The sequence below is a fragment of the Manis javanica genome, chromosome 13 (assembly GCF_040802235.1).
Source record: "Manis javanica isolate MJ-LG chromosome 13, MJ_LKY, whole genome shotgun sequence".
Taxonomy (NCBI): Eukaryota; Metazoa; Chordata; class Mammalia; order Pholidota; family Manidae; genus Manis; species Manis javanica.
In genome coordinates this window covers 99,001,060-99,016,965 of record NC_133168.1, presented here as the reverse complement: position 1 = coordinate 99,016,965, position 15,906 = coordinate 99,001,060, and the positions used below count along the sequence as shown (strand labels likewise).

Here is a 15,906-nt window from a genome sequence, read left to right as displayed (position 1 = left end):
TGGCCAGACCCCCGACTCTTGGCCCAGTGGCACTGTGGTTAGGCAGAGGGGCACAGCCCCTGCTCTCCTACCCCTGCCCCAACCGGCAGCCTCAGCCCGATACTCTTAGGTGTGTGAGCAGGCTTGCGACCGCTGCATCCTGCCGTGGAGGGGCTTTCCCTCCCGCCCCCATGCTACCCACCCCCAGCCTGGCAGCCACGGAGAGATGACAACTACCTCCGCGGCTTTCGCTGTCCGCAGGCTTCACCTGGATTGGCCGCGCCATCTGTGGAGAGATGGAGGGGGTGGTCAAGGTCGGCAGTAGGGGCATCGTAGGTGGGGGCTTTGCCTGAGCTTTGCTGGGCACCCCTGCCCTTCTCCCCAGCCTCCGCATCCTACTAACCGGTGGCAACTAGCACCCCAGTCAAATCAAATGGCACATGGTCTCACCTACACAGCTCTGCTCATGCTGTCTGGAAGATTCTTCCTTTGCCTTCAAAGCCCAGTAACAATATCCCTTCCTCCAGGAAGCCTCCTTGTGTCCCCAGGTGTGACAGAATGATTGCAAAGATGACCCGACTCCTTGAGCCCCTGTATGTGATGCAACTTCGCAGTTCCTCTCAAGAACTGGAATGCATTTCCCCATCTGCACTTGGCCACGTGACTTGCTCTGGCCAACAGAATGTGGTGGAAGGGAAGTTGTGGGGGTGTTGGGCCTTGGCCTCACTTCCTCACAGCTTCACTCCTGGAGCCCTGAGATTGCCAGAGGGGCAAGCCCAGGTGAGCTACAGGAGGACAGGAGACCCGTGCACAGAGGGGCCCAGCTGACAGAGGGCACATGGGAGGGAGGTGATCCTGTCCAGGTAGCCCCAGTGCAGCCCCAACTGATGGCAGATGCATGAGCGACCCCAGGGTGAGACCAGCAGAAGAACTGCCCAGCTGAGCCCAGCCTAAGCTTACCGACCTACAGAATCATGAACTGATACAACAGCTGGGTTTGCTTGTTACTTGGCGGTAGCTGATTGACACATCAAGGTAACTGCTACTTTTAGTCAGCTCCCTGAGCCCTGGGTGGGAGGGTTGGCATACCCGAGGGGACCAGGCTGCAGTCTGTGGACTCTCTTCTGGACACTTCTGCCTCCCCATCCCCAGTACTGAAAATTATGTACTGGGGATGGGGAATTAAGAAATTCTCCCCTAATTCCCAAGCCCAATTTTCCCCAGGCATTGGGAATGGGCTAATGTGGATATTTGAGAGCAGACTTGAGGTATATGGGATGGAGGTGGAATTTGCTTCTCTACTGGTCCTAGGACAGAGTCTCCCCAACATGGTGTCTCTCATGAGACTCCTACTCATTCTTCAAAATCCAGTTCAAAAGACTCCACACAGGCAATCCCTTCACCCTCTGGGTTTCTCCTCCCTCTGGCTCAGGGCGGGAAGCATCTATGTCTTGCTTTGTCTCCCTCCAGCTTGGGAGCCACAGCATCACCTCACAAAGGGCAGGGTACATGGGAGAATCAGATAAGCTTGCTGAGCTGGACTGTTTGGAAGGGAGTGGCCAACACCCACCAGCACAGAAAGGAACCTGGTCCCTCCACACCAGGCCCAGGGTCGGAACGCGTTCTCCCGCCCCCCCCCCACCCGGGGTCAGCCACTCTCAGAGGAGGTCCCCACCAACACTCAGAAAAGGTGCTTGGTAAGTGTCAGTTTCCTCAACACAGGACAGTTACCCAGCAAGTTTCAGAGAGGCACGATTTTCACCCCATTTTAAAGATGTCAAAATTTGTAAAATGTTGAAGGCCCAGAAAAGTCATCTGCCCAAGTTCACGGTGGGGGAGTCGAGGCACTAAGGCTTCCTGGACTTCAAATCTAGGGGTTCCACCCGATCCCATGAGAAGAGACCCCTCTCCAACTCTGAACCCCCAAGTCTCCTTCCCCTTCTCCCAGACCCTGGCCCAGCTCTTGAGACCCCTCTCCGAGCCCCTCCCCTCCTAAGATCTACCCCTTTGCTGAGTGTGTGTCCTGGACACATATGGGCTCCTTAATTTGAAATCAGCTGTGGAAGCGCCAGAACCAGGGAGGCCTCGGTCTCACCCATCCGGTGTCCCCGATTCCTGCCACCCAGCCATCCGCAGAGGGATCCCGACCGCTTGGGAAAGGACTGAACCATGTCCCCCTTCACCCCCGTGGCTCCCCCCCCACACCCTGGGTCTCCCCACCTGGGTACCACACCCCACTGGCTGGAAGCAGGAGAGATGATTTCGACCTGACGGGACCAGTTTCGGGGCTGGGGGCAGACTGGCGCGGCAAAGGGGGATGGGGGAAGAGGGGGCACCTGAGCTCCAGCCTCCTGCTCCCCCAGCCCTCCCACCCCGCCTCCGCTGGCCCTCACCTCCTCCCCACTCCCAGCACCTTGGGCAGATGAGGATGGGGTTGCCATGGCAACGCTGATTCACCACACGGAAGCTGGCAATTGTTGTTGCCATGGAAACCGCCTCTTAGGGGCGAGCCCAGCTCCTGCCTTGCACAAAAGAGATATTTAAATATAATCTTCTGGAGATGGATGAGCCGGGGGAGGGGGGCCCCGGGGAGGAAACCTACCCCCATCCCAGCACCCTCCACTCCCACCCCATTCTCGCCGCCTGGGTACCTGCTCCCGGTCTCCCCCGCCCGCTGCACGGCCTGGGACCTTCCGCCGCCAACTGGGAGGCCCCTTCCCCCTCCCGGGTCAGCTCGGCGCGGGGGAGGGGTTCCCGATCTGCCCCGGAGAAGCCAGGCGGGCAGCCCCCTCCTCTCTGGCCCCCCACTCGAAAGCCGAGGCTCCAGGCCCGGCCGTCCGCGCCCCGCGGCCCGCCTTACCCACCGGCCTGGAGACGCGCGCCAGGCTGGCATCCACGTGCCGCCGCCCGTCCGGCCGCCCTGGGCACACAGGCGCGCACACGCCGCTCGCACGTCCCGGTCCCGCGCCCAACGCCCCGGCGGGCGCTGTCGATCCGCCCGCCAGAGGCCGGCCCGCCGGCGCTGCCCGCCGCAACCTGAAGGAGGCGTGCCAGGGGGGAGCTGGGTCTCTCCACACCCTAGCCCTCCTGTCGCCCTTGGCCGCGCATCTGGCTCTGCCCACCTCCTTCCGGCTCCCTCTCTCCATCTGTCCCACCGAGGTCTCTGCCGAGTGCCCTCCCTCCCTCCTCCACCTTCTCTGGCTCCCCATAGCTGCATCCCTTCCCTGCCCCCCCTCCCTCTTTTCATGTATGCAACAACATTCCCTGAACGCCCCACGACCAGTAATTCTGCAACTCCAGGAAGTACCCCACTAGTCTATCAGAGGGGGAGACAGAGGCAGGTCAGGGTTGGGGCAAAGGGAGGGATCAAGGGCTGGGAGAGCCTAAAGCAGAGAACAGTGAAGGCCAAAGACTATCTTGGGGCCTCACAGAAGATGGAAAATCTGCGGTGGGTTTTGAAGTATCAGTAGGAGTTTTGGTGGGGGAGAAGGGGAGACCGTTTCTCATGTTGGAGCAATACCTCCATCCACTGATTCATTTGATCTCCAAACATCTTTGTGAGATGGAAACATTTCCATTGAGCAGATGGGCACATGGGAAAGGGACTGGAGATGGTGAGAAAGCCAGAAGCACAGACCCAATCTGCTGTGGGCTTCCTCAGAGTCCTCTGAGGACCTTGCCATCCCTCCAGCCAAGAATCCTGCAGGTGGGCTCTGGGAGTGTCTGTGTCTTTGGGGTGGGTACACATTCAGTGACTGGGATCCAGTCCTTGCTCTGTCCCCAGCTTTTGCTGGGTGACTTCAACCAAGTCATACACCACTGGGAAACAGGGCCTGTTATGTCTGAACTGTGCATATTACAGACAGGGAAACGGAGGCCAGTGCGGAGGGAATGCAGGCGTCTCCAGGTGGAAGGCTGGGGCTCCAAAGGCTCTCATGGATTTGCAAAGTTGTGTCTTTAGAAGATGGGGACCCAGGAACACCCCAGCTGGATTGTTTCCAGGTGTTGGGGAGGGTTAAGGAAGCCAAGTGGGCCCCATCTGGGCCGCCCAAACCTCCATTCCAGCCTCCTCCTCTCCCCTCCCAGGTTCTAGCCTCACCTCTGCCAAACCCTCTCCTGCTTGGATGCTTCCCTGGCTCCCTACTGCCCTTGGGGTACCGTGCCAGGTCCTCCACATTAGCATAAAAGCAGAACAGACATGTCCACACTACTCCATTTCAGGGGAGCAAACAGGCTTGGAAAGACACCCGACTGGCCTGGAGTCCTGCAGCGGGACTAGCCTGGGATCCCCCATTCATGCCTCCGGCACACACATGCCAAACTCCTGTTGGAACTCAGGGCCAGGCATGCATCACCGCACAGAATCTCCAAAACACTTCAGTGATCCCATTTCACAGATGAGGAACCAGAGGCCTAGGAAGGTTGAGTCATTTGGACATTCGCAGCCTTGGGGTCCCTCGCCCATTCTCGGGTTTGGCTTGCCTCTGAGCCACGTCATGGGATGTGGGCGTGGGTCCTGTGAGGGGCCACCTCAGAGACCTCTGTGTGCACAGAGGGACTTTCAGGAGGGGGGACCCACAGCCAGACAAAGTCACCCCTTTGTGGGGGTGCTCAGATGAGCATCAGGGTGGCCTCCAGGTCTGGGCGTCCCTTGCCCCGAGATGCTCAAGTGGCACAGCCCCTGGTGGGCTAGGAGATGGAAGCAGCACCCAGTGCTGCCCGCACGGGATGCGCTCCACCTCCGAGGAAGCCTGTCTGCGTCCTGACAGCCAGGGGAGAACGCGCCCTGGAACAGGAGGCCTCCACTCCGCGTGGATTCTGGGGTCCAGCCGTCCGTTCCGGGATCTATTCTGGGATTCCGTTATTCAATTTAGGATCCTATTCCAGAATGCTGAGATTTGATTAAACTACATCTCCAATGGATGCTGCCGGTCACACTCAGGGAAGGAACAGGAAAGAGGGGCATGGCTCTTCAGAAAGCAGCATTATGCAAGGGGCACGGCTGTGCCCTAGGGGTGCAGGGGCAGGGAACGCACAGCCAGCAAATGACCCAGCTCACTCCCTTCCTGGTTCAGAAAAAGACAGACACGTACATGCCACACTGTCTGCTTTCTCCCTCACGCGCGCGCACACACACGCACACTCACACACTTTGGGGGGCAGGGGCCGGGAGGGATGGTGGCCGTCTTGGTCTCTAGGATGAGCCAGCTCTGGCCCCTCACTCCCTGGCTATGCGTGCGGGTGAGCCCGGGCACGCGAGCCAGCAGGGGGCCTTTTCCGCCGGGGCAGACCCCGTGCAAGCGGCTGCTGCTCCTCTTTGGGCAGAGACCCCTGGGGAGGGGCTCAGACACCCCGGATGCAGCTCACAGGTGAGGGAGGGCCCTTCTCCCCCGACAGCCCTGGCCCTCCTCAGGCTGTACCCCAGCTCTTCTTCTGAAAGGCTGATTCCATCCCTGTGGGGGTCCTCGGGGCAGGAGGTAGCCTGGGGGCCCAAGGCGCCCACACTCAGGGAGGAGGTCTCCTGGATCTGCGCCCCACGGAAACGCAGCACGTGTCCACCAACACAAAGCATGGGCCAGCATCTCTACGTGTGACGGCGCAAACCAAAAGCCCACCCACAGAATGGGCAGATAGGCTGGGTTCGCGCGTGGAATACTACACAGCACCAAAGAAGCGCCGACCGCTGGTGCTTGCAACAGGGACAGGTGGTGGTGAACCTCATTGGCATAGGACTAAGGGGGTGAAATGCAGATGGACAGGACTACATAAAATATGATTCCACTCACATTAGCTTAAAAGGAGAACAGGAGAGAGTCACCCAATATGTTAGGGATGTATTTGTAAGTGCTAAGGCCACGAATAAAAGCAGAAGTTGATTATAGCACAAAAGTCAGGTTAGAGGCTGTCCCACCAGAAAGAAGGGGTCTCCAGCTTGGGGATATGGGCTGAGGGTGGGTTCTGAGGACCAGCTTTGTAGTGGACACAGTAGGACTTGCTGTATATTATTTTTCTAATTTTAAGAACTAATTTTTAGAAGCCAGGCCCCCTTCCTGGGGAATGCTGTCCAGGCCTGGGGGGCAGAGGGTCCCCTCCAGGGCACCCTCCATCCACAGGGTCCAGCTCTGAGCCACCCTCTACTTATTTGTCAAACATACACCATCCCCTCCAGGAGGGCAAGGGCCGACCCACAGGAAACCCAAACCAGAAAAGCCAGAGGTTCGAGGCCTGTGGAGTGGGGTGGACGCAGCTGCAGTTCTCACTCTGCTGGGTCCCTCACTGTGAACAGGATTGGTAGCAGCCCAGCAGCCCTGGCTGACATGGCTTCAGGTGAGGTGACCCCGCAGTGCTCGGTGACAGTGATCAATCTAGACATGTGATGCCCCTACCTCATGTTCTTGGGTCTAGAACATTCGTTATTCTTGGATCTAGAACATTCTAAGCCTGCCTTGTCTAGCACAGTAGCTGACCCCTTCCCAGTCTAGAACATTCTAGATCTGTGCTAACATGGTAGCTGACCCCTGGTCTAGAATATTCAAGGTGTGTGCTGTTAGCAACAGATGGCCCCCAGTCTAGAACGTTCTAGATCTGTGTCGCCTAACACGGTAGCTGACTCCTGATCTAGAACATTCTAGATTTGAGCTATGCCTGTGGTAGCCACTAGCCACATGTGATGGTTTAAGTTGAAATTTAAGTTTATTAAAATTAATATTAAAAGTTCAGTTCCCAAGTCACAGTTGACACATTTCAAAGGCTTCAATAGTGACAGGGAGCTTATGGCCAAGACGGTACCAGACAGCCCAGAACACTCTGATCATTGCAGAAAGTTCTATAGGACAGAGCAATGGTGTAAAATGGGCATCTGCAAATTACAGCTCCATTCTGGCCCCCTGTATGTTTTTGTAAATAAAGTTTTATTGTCACACAGCCAGGCGCATTCATTTACATGTTGTCTGTGGTTTCTTTTATGTGGTCATGACAGAGGCAGTACATCGGCAAGGCCAAGAAAATTTACTCCCTGATGTTCTACAGGAAAATTTTGCTGACCTTGAGCCCAGAACATTTTAGAACTACACTGTCCAATAATACAGTAGCCACCAGCCACATGTGCCCACTGAACACTTAAAATGTGGTGTGTGTGACCAAGGAATGGAATTTTAAATTTTAATCATGATTAATATAAATATAAAACTAAAGCTGAAAGCTGATACCCCACTGCATTCTTGGAAAACCTTTAAGTATGTTTAAAACAACTTGGGTATGTGAATCTATTTTTCCAACTGTCAATTTTATAAAATGCAAATACAGATGGGGCGTTTCTGGTAACAGTCGTCTAAGCCGAGATGGACTGGGAGGATACAATACACCAGATCTTGCAACATTCTGGATGAGAAAAAAGGAATGTGAACCATCACATAATAATTTTTATATTGACTGCCTGTTGATAAGATTTTTAAGATCTTGGGTTAAAATGAAATAGTGTTAAAATTAATTCACCTCTTTCTTTTTACTTTTTAAATGTTGCTCCTAGAAAGATTTAAAAGCTGTATGTGGCTTGCATAAGATGTCTATTAGCACTGATCTAGAACATTTGCCAGCGACTTGCCAGGGTTTTGACTTATTAGAGAATTAGCATTCTCCTGATCAGGGTTTCTCGATCTTGGCTGGATAATTATCATGGGGGGCCATCCTGGGTACTGTGGGGTGTGAAGCAGCATCCTGGTCTCTCACTCCACACCTGTAGCACCTCCCACTCATGACAGTCATGAATGTCCCCAGACATGGTCCAGGGTTCCCTGGAGGCATAATCTTCCCTCCCAGCCTAACATAAACTTCCTCTAGACAACGCAGGCGCTCGTGTGTTCCTGCTCTCTACAACACACCCGGGCACACTCCTGCCTCCAAGTCTTGGTACACTTGGTCGCCACACCACCCCTGTCTCCATCTCCATCTGCCACAGTCCTTCAAGACAAAGCTCAAATGCTTCCTCCTCCAAGAAGTCACCCTGTTTTCCCTCCTCTGAGTCACCACCGCAGGTCACCTGGTTCTCCCTGGTGATGCTGCCTCTGGTCGCCCTTACATCTGGCTGTTCATTTTGGGGTCACCTCCCTGTAGTGGGTTGAATGGTGGCCCCCTAAAAATATGTCCAAGTCCTAACCGAGAAGGCCATGTCACGACGGAGGCAAGGACGGGAGTGATGACTACAAGCCAAGGGACGCCACGTTGGAAGAGCTGCCCTCCCCTCCTCCCTCTCTCCCCCTCCCTCACTCTGCTCCAGCCACACGGGCCTCCTCGTTGTTCCTCCAACATGCCCGGCATGGTCCTGCCTCAGGGCCTTTGCACGGCTGTGCCCTATGCCTGCTAATGCTTCCTCACTCTTCAGGTCTCAGCCCAATGACGCTGACATGCTGGTCCAGGCAGGCACCCTTGTGCAGTATGCCACCTACACAGCCACACAGATCCACCCTGGCATGAGGTACAGGGCACAGCATGCAGCAGGCACTCCATAAATGCTCGTTCTGCCCATCACTTCTGTCCCTCTGAACCTTATACCTCTTTCTGGGCCTAGAGGCATGCGGGCTTCACAGCTGATCTCAGGAAGGACCTCGGCCTTCCCCAGACTGACAGTGGGCCCCCCAGCTCCCCTCCCCAGTACTCACCCCCGGCAAGGTCTTCTGCTCGTGCAGGGCGGTCTGAGCTTTGATGGCGGAGTCCCTGGCACAGTAGGTGAGAAAGGCACAGCCTAGAGGGGGAGAGAAATGGAGGTGTTAAAGGGAATGGATGTTGCCCACCCACGTTCAGAGCAGCGTTATTCCCCAAAGTAGAAGCAACCCAAGTGTTCATCAACATAGGTAGGGGATGGGGGCGGGGCTAGAGGGGGTGCGGTGCGGCGGCAACGGGCAGGACCAATCAGAAGAGGCAAGGGGTGGGGCCAGTTCTGAAGTGGTCCAGAGCGAGGTGTGATTGGACCACGTCCGAGTGGGCGGGGGCGGGGAGGGCAGGGGGCGGTGCCAGGCGTGAGAACCTTAGGGACGAGACACATTCAGAGACAAGAGACAGAAAGAAGCAAGAAGGGAGAAGCCCGGAGGGAGACCGATGAGATCAAAGGTATGGTGAAAGGTGTCTGCCCGAGGTGGGGTGGGGGATGCAGGCAGGTGTCAAGGCCCCTGGGATGGACCCAGGGGTGTGGGGCCCACCCAGGACTTCACCTCTAACCTCTGCGAAGCTCAGTTTCACCGTGTGTGGACTGAGACCATCCGTGGCTGCTCTGATGCTGTCGGACCCCCCAGATCCCTCCCCACGGTCTTTCTGCCTCCCCCCACCCAAGGGGGATTCCCCAGTGCAGGAAGCTCCATGGTGCCCACTTGCGCCTCAGACGGAAGCTGCGCCCACCAGCTGGGCTGGGTGGTGGGAAGGGGTCCCTGCCCAAGGCCTGAGAGGTCCCGTAGAGCCCTGGGGAGGGGGCACCAGGCAGAGCTGAAGATGGTTTCTAGAATTTAAAAAAGTATTTGTGGTGGGAATGTAAAATGGTGCAGCCACGGTGGAAAACAGTTTGGCGATTCCCTCCAAAAAGTTAAACATAGAATTAACATATGAGTCAGTAACTCCACTTCTGGGTCAGTACCCCCCAAAACTGAAAGCAGGGACTCGAATAGATATTTACCCACGCATGCTCATAGCAGCATTACCGACACACACCAAAAGGTGGAGGCTACCCAGGTGTGCATGTACAAATGAATGGATACATAGAAGGGGGCTCATCCACACCTGGAATACTACTCAGCCTTAAAAAGGAAGAACTTGTGACCCCTGCTAGAGTGTGGGTGGACCTTGAGGGCACTGTGCTCAGTGACATAAGCCAGACACAAAAGGGCAGATCCTGTCTGATCCCCCTCCTAGGAGGTCCCCAGAGGAGCCGCATTGACAGAGACAGAAAGTGGGTGGTGAGGCCGGGGACTGGAGGAGGGGGTGGGGGTTAGTGCTTTGTGGGACAGAGCTTCCGTTTAGGAAGATGAAAAGTTCTAGAAATGGATAGTGGGGATGGCTGCATGACAATGTAAATGCATTTACTGCCACTGAACTGTACATGTAAAAATGGTTAAAATGGTAAATTTCACACTAAGTATATTTTACCACAATAAAAAAAATTGCAATTGGAATCTATTATAAACATAACCACCCCCAAAAAAGGGCAAAATGTGAAAGTGAACAATGAGACAAATAATTACAGTCATGTAACCACTTCGCAGGTCAAGAAATAGAACATGGTAGCCAATGGAAGCCCCCACCCCATGATTGTCGCCCCCACCCCAGAGAGGCAACCGCTGCTCTGGATCTTGTGATAACCACCACATTGCTTTCACTTTGGAGTTGAGTGCTTCCTGCCTTCGAACTAATATCAGTGGAATCACAGTGTATCAGTACACTTTTCTATCTGGTGTCTTCCACTCAACAGGTGGTTGTGTGAATCAAGGGCTAATTCCTTTTTGTATATGTATAGTATTTTATCCTATAAATATACTATAAATCTGTTGTCCATTCTCCCATGTATGGGCATTTGGGTTGTCCACTGTTTGGGGCTATCATGAATAAAACTTCTGTGGAACATTCTTGTATATGTATTTTGATGCCCAGAGGCATATCCAGGAATAGAACTGCTGGTTATAAGGTAGGCATATGTTCAGTTTTAATCATTTCTTTCACAGTTTCCAGAGTGGGTTGTACCAAAGTATACTCCCACCAATGGAGTCTGAGAATCCTATTAATGCCTCATTTTCACCAGCCCTCAGTTTTGTTAACCTTTTAAATGTCGGTCATGACTGTGGGCATGCCACTGTATGTCATTTAAATGTTAACATACATTCCTACAGTTATTAGTGAATGTGGGCACCTTGTTGCCTTGTAGGAGTTCCTTGTATATGCATATGCTTTTCCTTTTATGATTATATCTGATGCACACATTTTGCCCCAGTCGATGCCTGGACTTTCCACTCTTTATATGTGTGTGTGTGTGGTGTTTCTACTTTCTTAAAATTTAATTCCCCCAAGTCCTCAGGGAAAGAGGTGCTGAAACAACTAGCCCTAAGGCCTGACAGAAATTAGGTATAGCTGGCAAAAAATTGAACAGCAGGAGATGTAAAATGGAGGCAAAAACCCTTCCTCTTTGGGTCCTTTCTTGCCTTTGGAGCCCCATCTGCAGAACATGGAGTGTGCTGGCCCTGGGGGGTACAGTGGGACCCTGGAGCAACCTTCAAGTCCATCACTGTGGCTCTGGTGAGTTTATTTCAAGAGGGACGAAAGGCGAATTGCCCGCTGCTGTCCCTGGTGCTGAAACATTTCCCTGCTCTCTTGGCCTCGAGGTCTCTCTTTCCTAGTTGGTGAAAATATGTGGTGTTTTACCCCTTTCTGGCTATAAATAGAGCATTGATTTTTGGTTCCTGTTAGAGTTGAGTTGTTTCCCCCTCCCCCAAATTCAAACCCCCAGGAACTTTTTTGGAAATAGAGTCGTCGCCAATGCGATTAGCTAAGGTCAGACTGAATCAGAGTGAGGCCCAGTGCAATAGGACTGGCATCCTTACAGAAGGGGGACGCGTGGACACAGAGACATGCGCTCAGGGAGGGTGCCACATGAATGTGAGGGCAGAAAGCTGGGCGCTCTACCGACATGCCACGTAGCAGCAAGGATTCCCAGCCCTGTCACGAGCTGGCAGAAAGGCCTAGATAAGATTCTCCCTCATGGGCTCTGAAGGAAGAACCCATCAACACCTTGAGCTCAGACTTCTGGCTTCCAGGACTGTGAGAGGATATTTACAGTTTCTGGGTTTTTAAGCCTCCCCGTTTGCGATATGCTGTTTCCACAGCGCTAGCAGACTAACAGAGTTCCCAACCAGCGTGGGCTTTTAGTGATGCTAATAAGGTTCATTGGTTGTTAATACTATATGCTTATACACAGTAAACTCCCTTGATCCTCATAAATTTGCTGCTAGTATTGTGCTCATTTTACAGGTGAGGGGCTGGGGCACAGAGAAGGTAAGTGACTTGTCCATGGTCACACAGATGGTGAGCCCAGCCCAGCCAGCCCCACCCACACACCATCCTTGTCATTAACAAGGGGGCCGGGCTGGTGTTCAGCATCCTCTCCCCATGCTGGGCTGAGCCTGGGGTTCTACCCAGAATACTTAGCACCTGACAACGCTGTGGCTCCCTTCCCACCCACCCCCCAGTTTCAAAGCCTAGACCAAAGCTGATCTTGGGGGTCAATGCTCACAGCTCTCTCTAGACCCATGGGCAGAGCAGGGACCAATGGGGGGCTCCATGGGGAGCAAGAGATTTCCTCAATGATTCCTCAATGAATAGAAGTTTCCTAATGACCAGATTCGTCTCATCACAACTCTCTTAAGAGGGAGGGAGCTCCCCATCTCTGGAGGTAAGCAAGCAGCAGCTCCCTACAGAGGGAACTTCTTGGTCAAGGAATCCTGAGAGTCCCTCCTCATGCCAAAACCCTCTGCTCTCTGCTCTGAGACCTGAGCTTTGGGGGTTTCATGACTTGAACTGGCAATAATAGTAACAGCAAATGCCCACTGCACACCAGGCATCTGACAGAGGCACCTCGCCCGTATCAACCCCAGCAGGCCACGCAGGCTGTAAATCTCTGTTGTTTTAAGGCAGGTTGGTAGTCATTTGTTATAGCCACCCCGGGACATTAATACAGATGGGGCCCCGGGAAGGGGAGCAGTTTGGAAAAAAGGTGCAGAATCTGGTTTGTGCCCTCAGATCCCTCCGAAGGATTGGGGGACGCCAGGGTTAGGGCTCCCCTGCCCCCGAACTGGCTAAAACTCCCCCAGATGGCCCAGCCAGGAAGTACCAGCTCTGCACAAAGCCAAGCCCTGCGGCCAATAGTTCCCAATGCTTCTCTGGAATCCTTATTCTCCTCTTATCGGCTATTTTTATCCCCATGTTACAGATGAGTGAACCCAGGCTCAGAGAGGCTGAGCAGCTTTCCTGAGGTCACACAGAAAGCCAGAAATAACTCCTGCAGCTGAACCCAGGCTAGGAGTGGGTAAAGGGTTCTGAGTTTCCAAAAATCCCAGAACACCGGGGACTACTTAAGTCTCCAAAGTGTGTTGCACTGATCTAATCACTTAAAGCAATTGTTTTAAAATGGAGAAGAAAAATATTGTTTTTTCCTTTCCTACTACTCAGTAGCTATGTCGTGCATAAACCTCAGATTTCTGTCACTCCTCCAGGAGCTTGGTAGGTCTGGGCACTGGCCCCAGTGGATGCTGGCCATGTTGCCGGCTGCAGCTGACCGCGGCCGTACCACACACCAACCTCTCACTGGCTGCCTTTGAACTCACCTGCTCAGTGCTCACATGCCCTCACCCTCGTCTTTGTCTGGGCTTGTTTCTCCTCGACCGCCAGGTCCCACTGAGCCACCCCACCCCCACCCCCAAATGATGCCGGATCAGGGACCCTACGGGCTTCTGCTGTGCCTGTGTGTCCCCATCAGAGCTCACTCCATGCCACAACTGCCCAGTCACAGTGCCTGAGCTCCCTGAGGCTGGGGACATGGTGTGCAGCAGTCAGCAAGGTGTCCCCAGCACCCATCACACCCGTGTGCTCAGTAAGAATCTGGCCACCACTCATGGACTCCATCCTGGCCCGCCTTCCATCAGCACCCACCTGGACTCCAAGTCCCCTCACCCAGGTCCTGCTCATCTCCCTTGGGCCCTCCTCCCCACCGAGGTCACCAGAGGGCGCCCATGAGCTCCTGAGTCAGGTCCCCTCTTGTGCCCAAGCCCTCTAGGGCTCCCACCTCCCTCAGGTCAAAGCCCAAGTCCCCCCTGTGGCCCATGAAGCTCTGCTCAGCCTGCCCGGTCCCTTCCCTCCCCTCCCCCTTCTTCCTCCACCCCGCCCCCAACTCTCTTTGCCCCAGTCACACGGCCTCCTAGCTGTTCCTCCAACACACCAGGCATGGGCCTGCCCCAGGGCCTTTGCATGGGCTGTTCTGGAATCTGCTTCCCCCAGATCTCTGCATGGTTCACTCTCTCACTTCCTTCAGGTGTTGACTCAGATGTCACCTCCTTAGTGAACCTTCCTTTGAGCACCCTGCTTAAACTTACAGCCCTTTCCCCACCCCCACCCCTGTTCTATTTTCTCCAGTGCTCTTAGCACCATCTCATGTGTCGTACTCAGGTTTCCTCTGCTCTCTGGAAGTAGAGCGTTCCTATGAAATCTTTCGTAAGCTGGAACGACATAAAGCTAAACAACAATTACCACTAGCCTATATGGACATTCTTTTTGGGCATTCCCAGACTCAAAAGATAACCTCTCTCAGGCTGTCCTGAGACCTTAGGACGCATCTTGCTAGAGGATACACAGTATGCGGAGATAAAGCCCAGCGGCTCACAGGCACTGCTCAGCGCTCTAGCGACATAACGCTGAGCGGCCAAGTGTGGTTCCCGGGAAGATGCTGCGCGGGGCCCCTCCCCTCCCACTGCTTGTGGTAAACACGCCTCTGTACGGGCTTGTTGCAAAACCAACGCTTTTCACCTTTTCTCGTGAAAGTGAAAATCCTGTGAATTTCTCTGGTAAGTGAAAACAGGTCCTAACGTAGGTCTTTCATAAAAGCAAAGTGGTGTAACACGAACTTTCGAAAATTGGGGTGCTTGCATTTTATTTGTCTCCACCACTGAAATGTCACTTCCACAAGGACAGGGGTTTTCCCCATATTTTGTTTAGTGCAGGGTCCCCAAGACCTAAATACTGCCAGGCACACAGTAGGTGCTCAATGAATACTTGTTGAATCACAGAATGGTTTCATTTTCAAACTGACTTGCTGGTATCAGACCACCTCCTTGAGGGCAGCAACCACATCTGAGTCATTTTTATCCCCTTTCCCACCGTGCCTGGCACAGGGTCATTCAGTATTCCCTGAGCATCTATTATGCACCAGATGTGCCGATAAAACAGATGCAGGAAAAACGTCTTGTTCCTCCATCCGATCACGAGCATCTCCTCCTTCCCTGGCCAGCCCAGACCCCAGCCACAACCAAACAAGCAAGTCCCCATTTCAAGTCCCTTTGATCTCAAACCCCTGCAAGCTGGGCATCCCATACTTTTTATCTTTAACCTCAGCTCTGTAATGATTGGCTAAAAATGGGATCAAATCTTGCCCAGTGACTTTTTCTGCTGTGTGATCTCAGGCCAGCCACTTAACCTCTCTGGGCCTCCACTAAGGGTTATGGAAGACATTCCCTTCTGCTGTGGGGCCACCTCACCACCCTCTCCTCTGACTTCTCAGCCCCAGGCTGTCTCCCACTCTGCTGAGAAGAGCAGGGGTGACGGGCTCTCTCCTTATTCACTGTCCCTTCCCGCACTTAGAATCTCACTGGCTCCTGTCTAGGAGGGCAAGGCTCACAGCCTGGAGGCTCACTGCCCACACTGTCTCCAAGCTGACCTCCCCCCTCCTGGCTGCTGCTCCCCAGCCTCCATCACTGCTTCCTCTGCCCCAATCTTATACACTGGGGCTTCTGAGGGCCCATCTGGACCCCCTGATCTCCAGCCCACAGCCATCTCGATTCCTCCCACATACTTAGTCACCACGATGATCCCCCCCAATCTGTGCACCCACCTGCCACCTGTCCACTCATCCACCCCTCCATCCATCCACCCATCTATCCCCCGCCCATGCGCCCATCACCTGTCTAGCCACCTGTCCACCCATCCATCCACTTACACAGCTCGTGGCTGCGATAGCGGACCGTGTCTTCAGGGAAGGCGTCACTGAGAAGGTGAAGCCTGAACGCCATGAGGCAGGAAGCATGTAGGTGTCTGGGGCAAGAGGGGACTTCACTAGGAGGCGACATCCGAGTCAAGACCTGAAGGAAGTGAGAGTGAGCCCTGCAGAGGTCTGGGGGAGCAGCACTC

At 54.1% G+C, this 15,906-nt stretch overlaps 1 protein-coding gene across 17 annotated transcripts in view; it reads right to left on the bottom strand.

Annotated features, from left to right (window-relative positions):
* CELF5 (CUGBP Elav-like family member 5) overlaps nucleotides 1-15,906 on the bottom strand; it is a 41,106-nt gene that overhangs the window by 15,230 nt on the left and 9,970 nt on the right. For 10 of the 17 annotated variants that reach the window (XM_073220603.1, XM_073220602.1, XM_037018131.2 and 7 more), the window contains exons 2-3: nucleotides 8,637-8,719; nucleotides 214-265 (exon numbers count right to left, since the gene is read on the bottom strand). In XM_073220603.1, the coding sequence (XP_073076704.1) occupies nucleotides 214-265; nucleotides 8,637-8,719 (135 nt within the window). Of the gene's footprint in view, nucleotides 1-213; nucleotides 266-429; nucleotides 650-2,199; nucleotides 2,344-2,372; nucleotides 2,502-2,843; nucleotides 3,059-8,636; nucleotides 8,720-15,906 lie in introns of those variants that run through there. The other 7 variants (XM_037018133.2, XM_037018130.2, XM_073220605.1 and 4 more) reach the window with 6 other exon arrangements.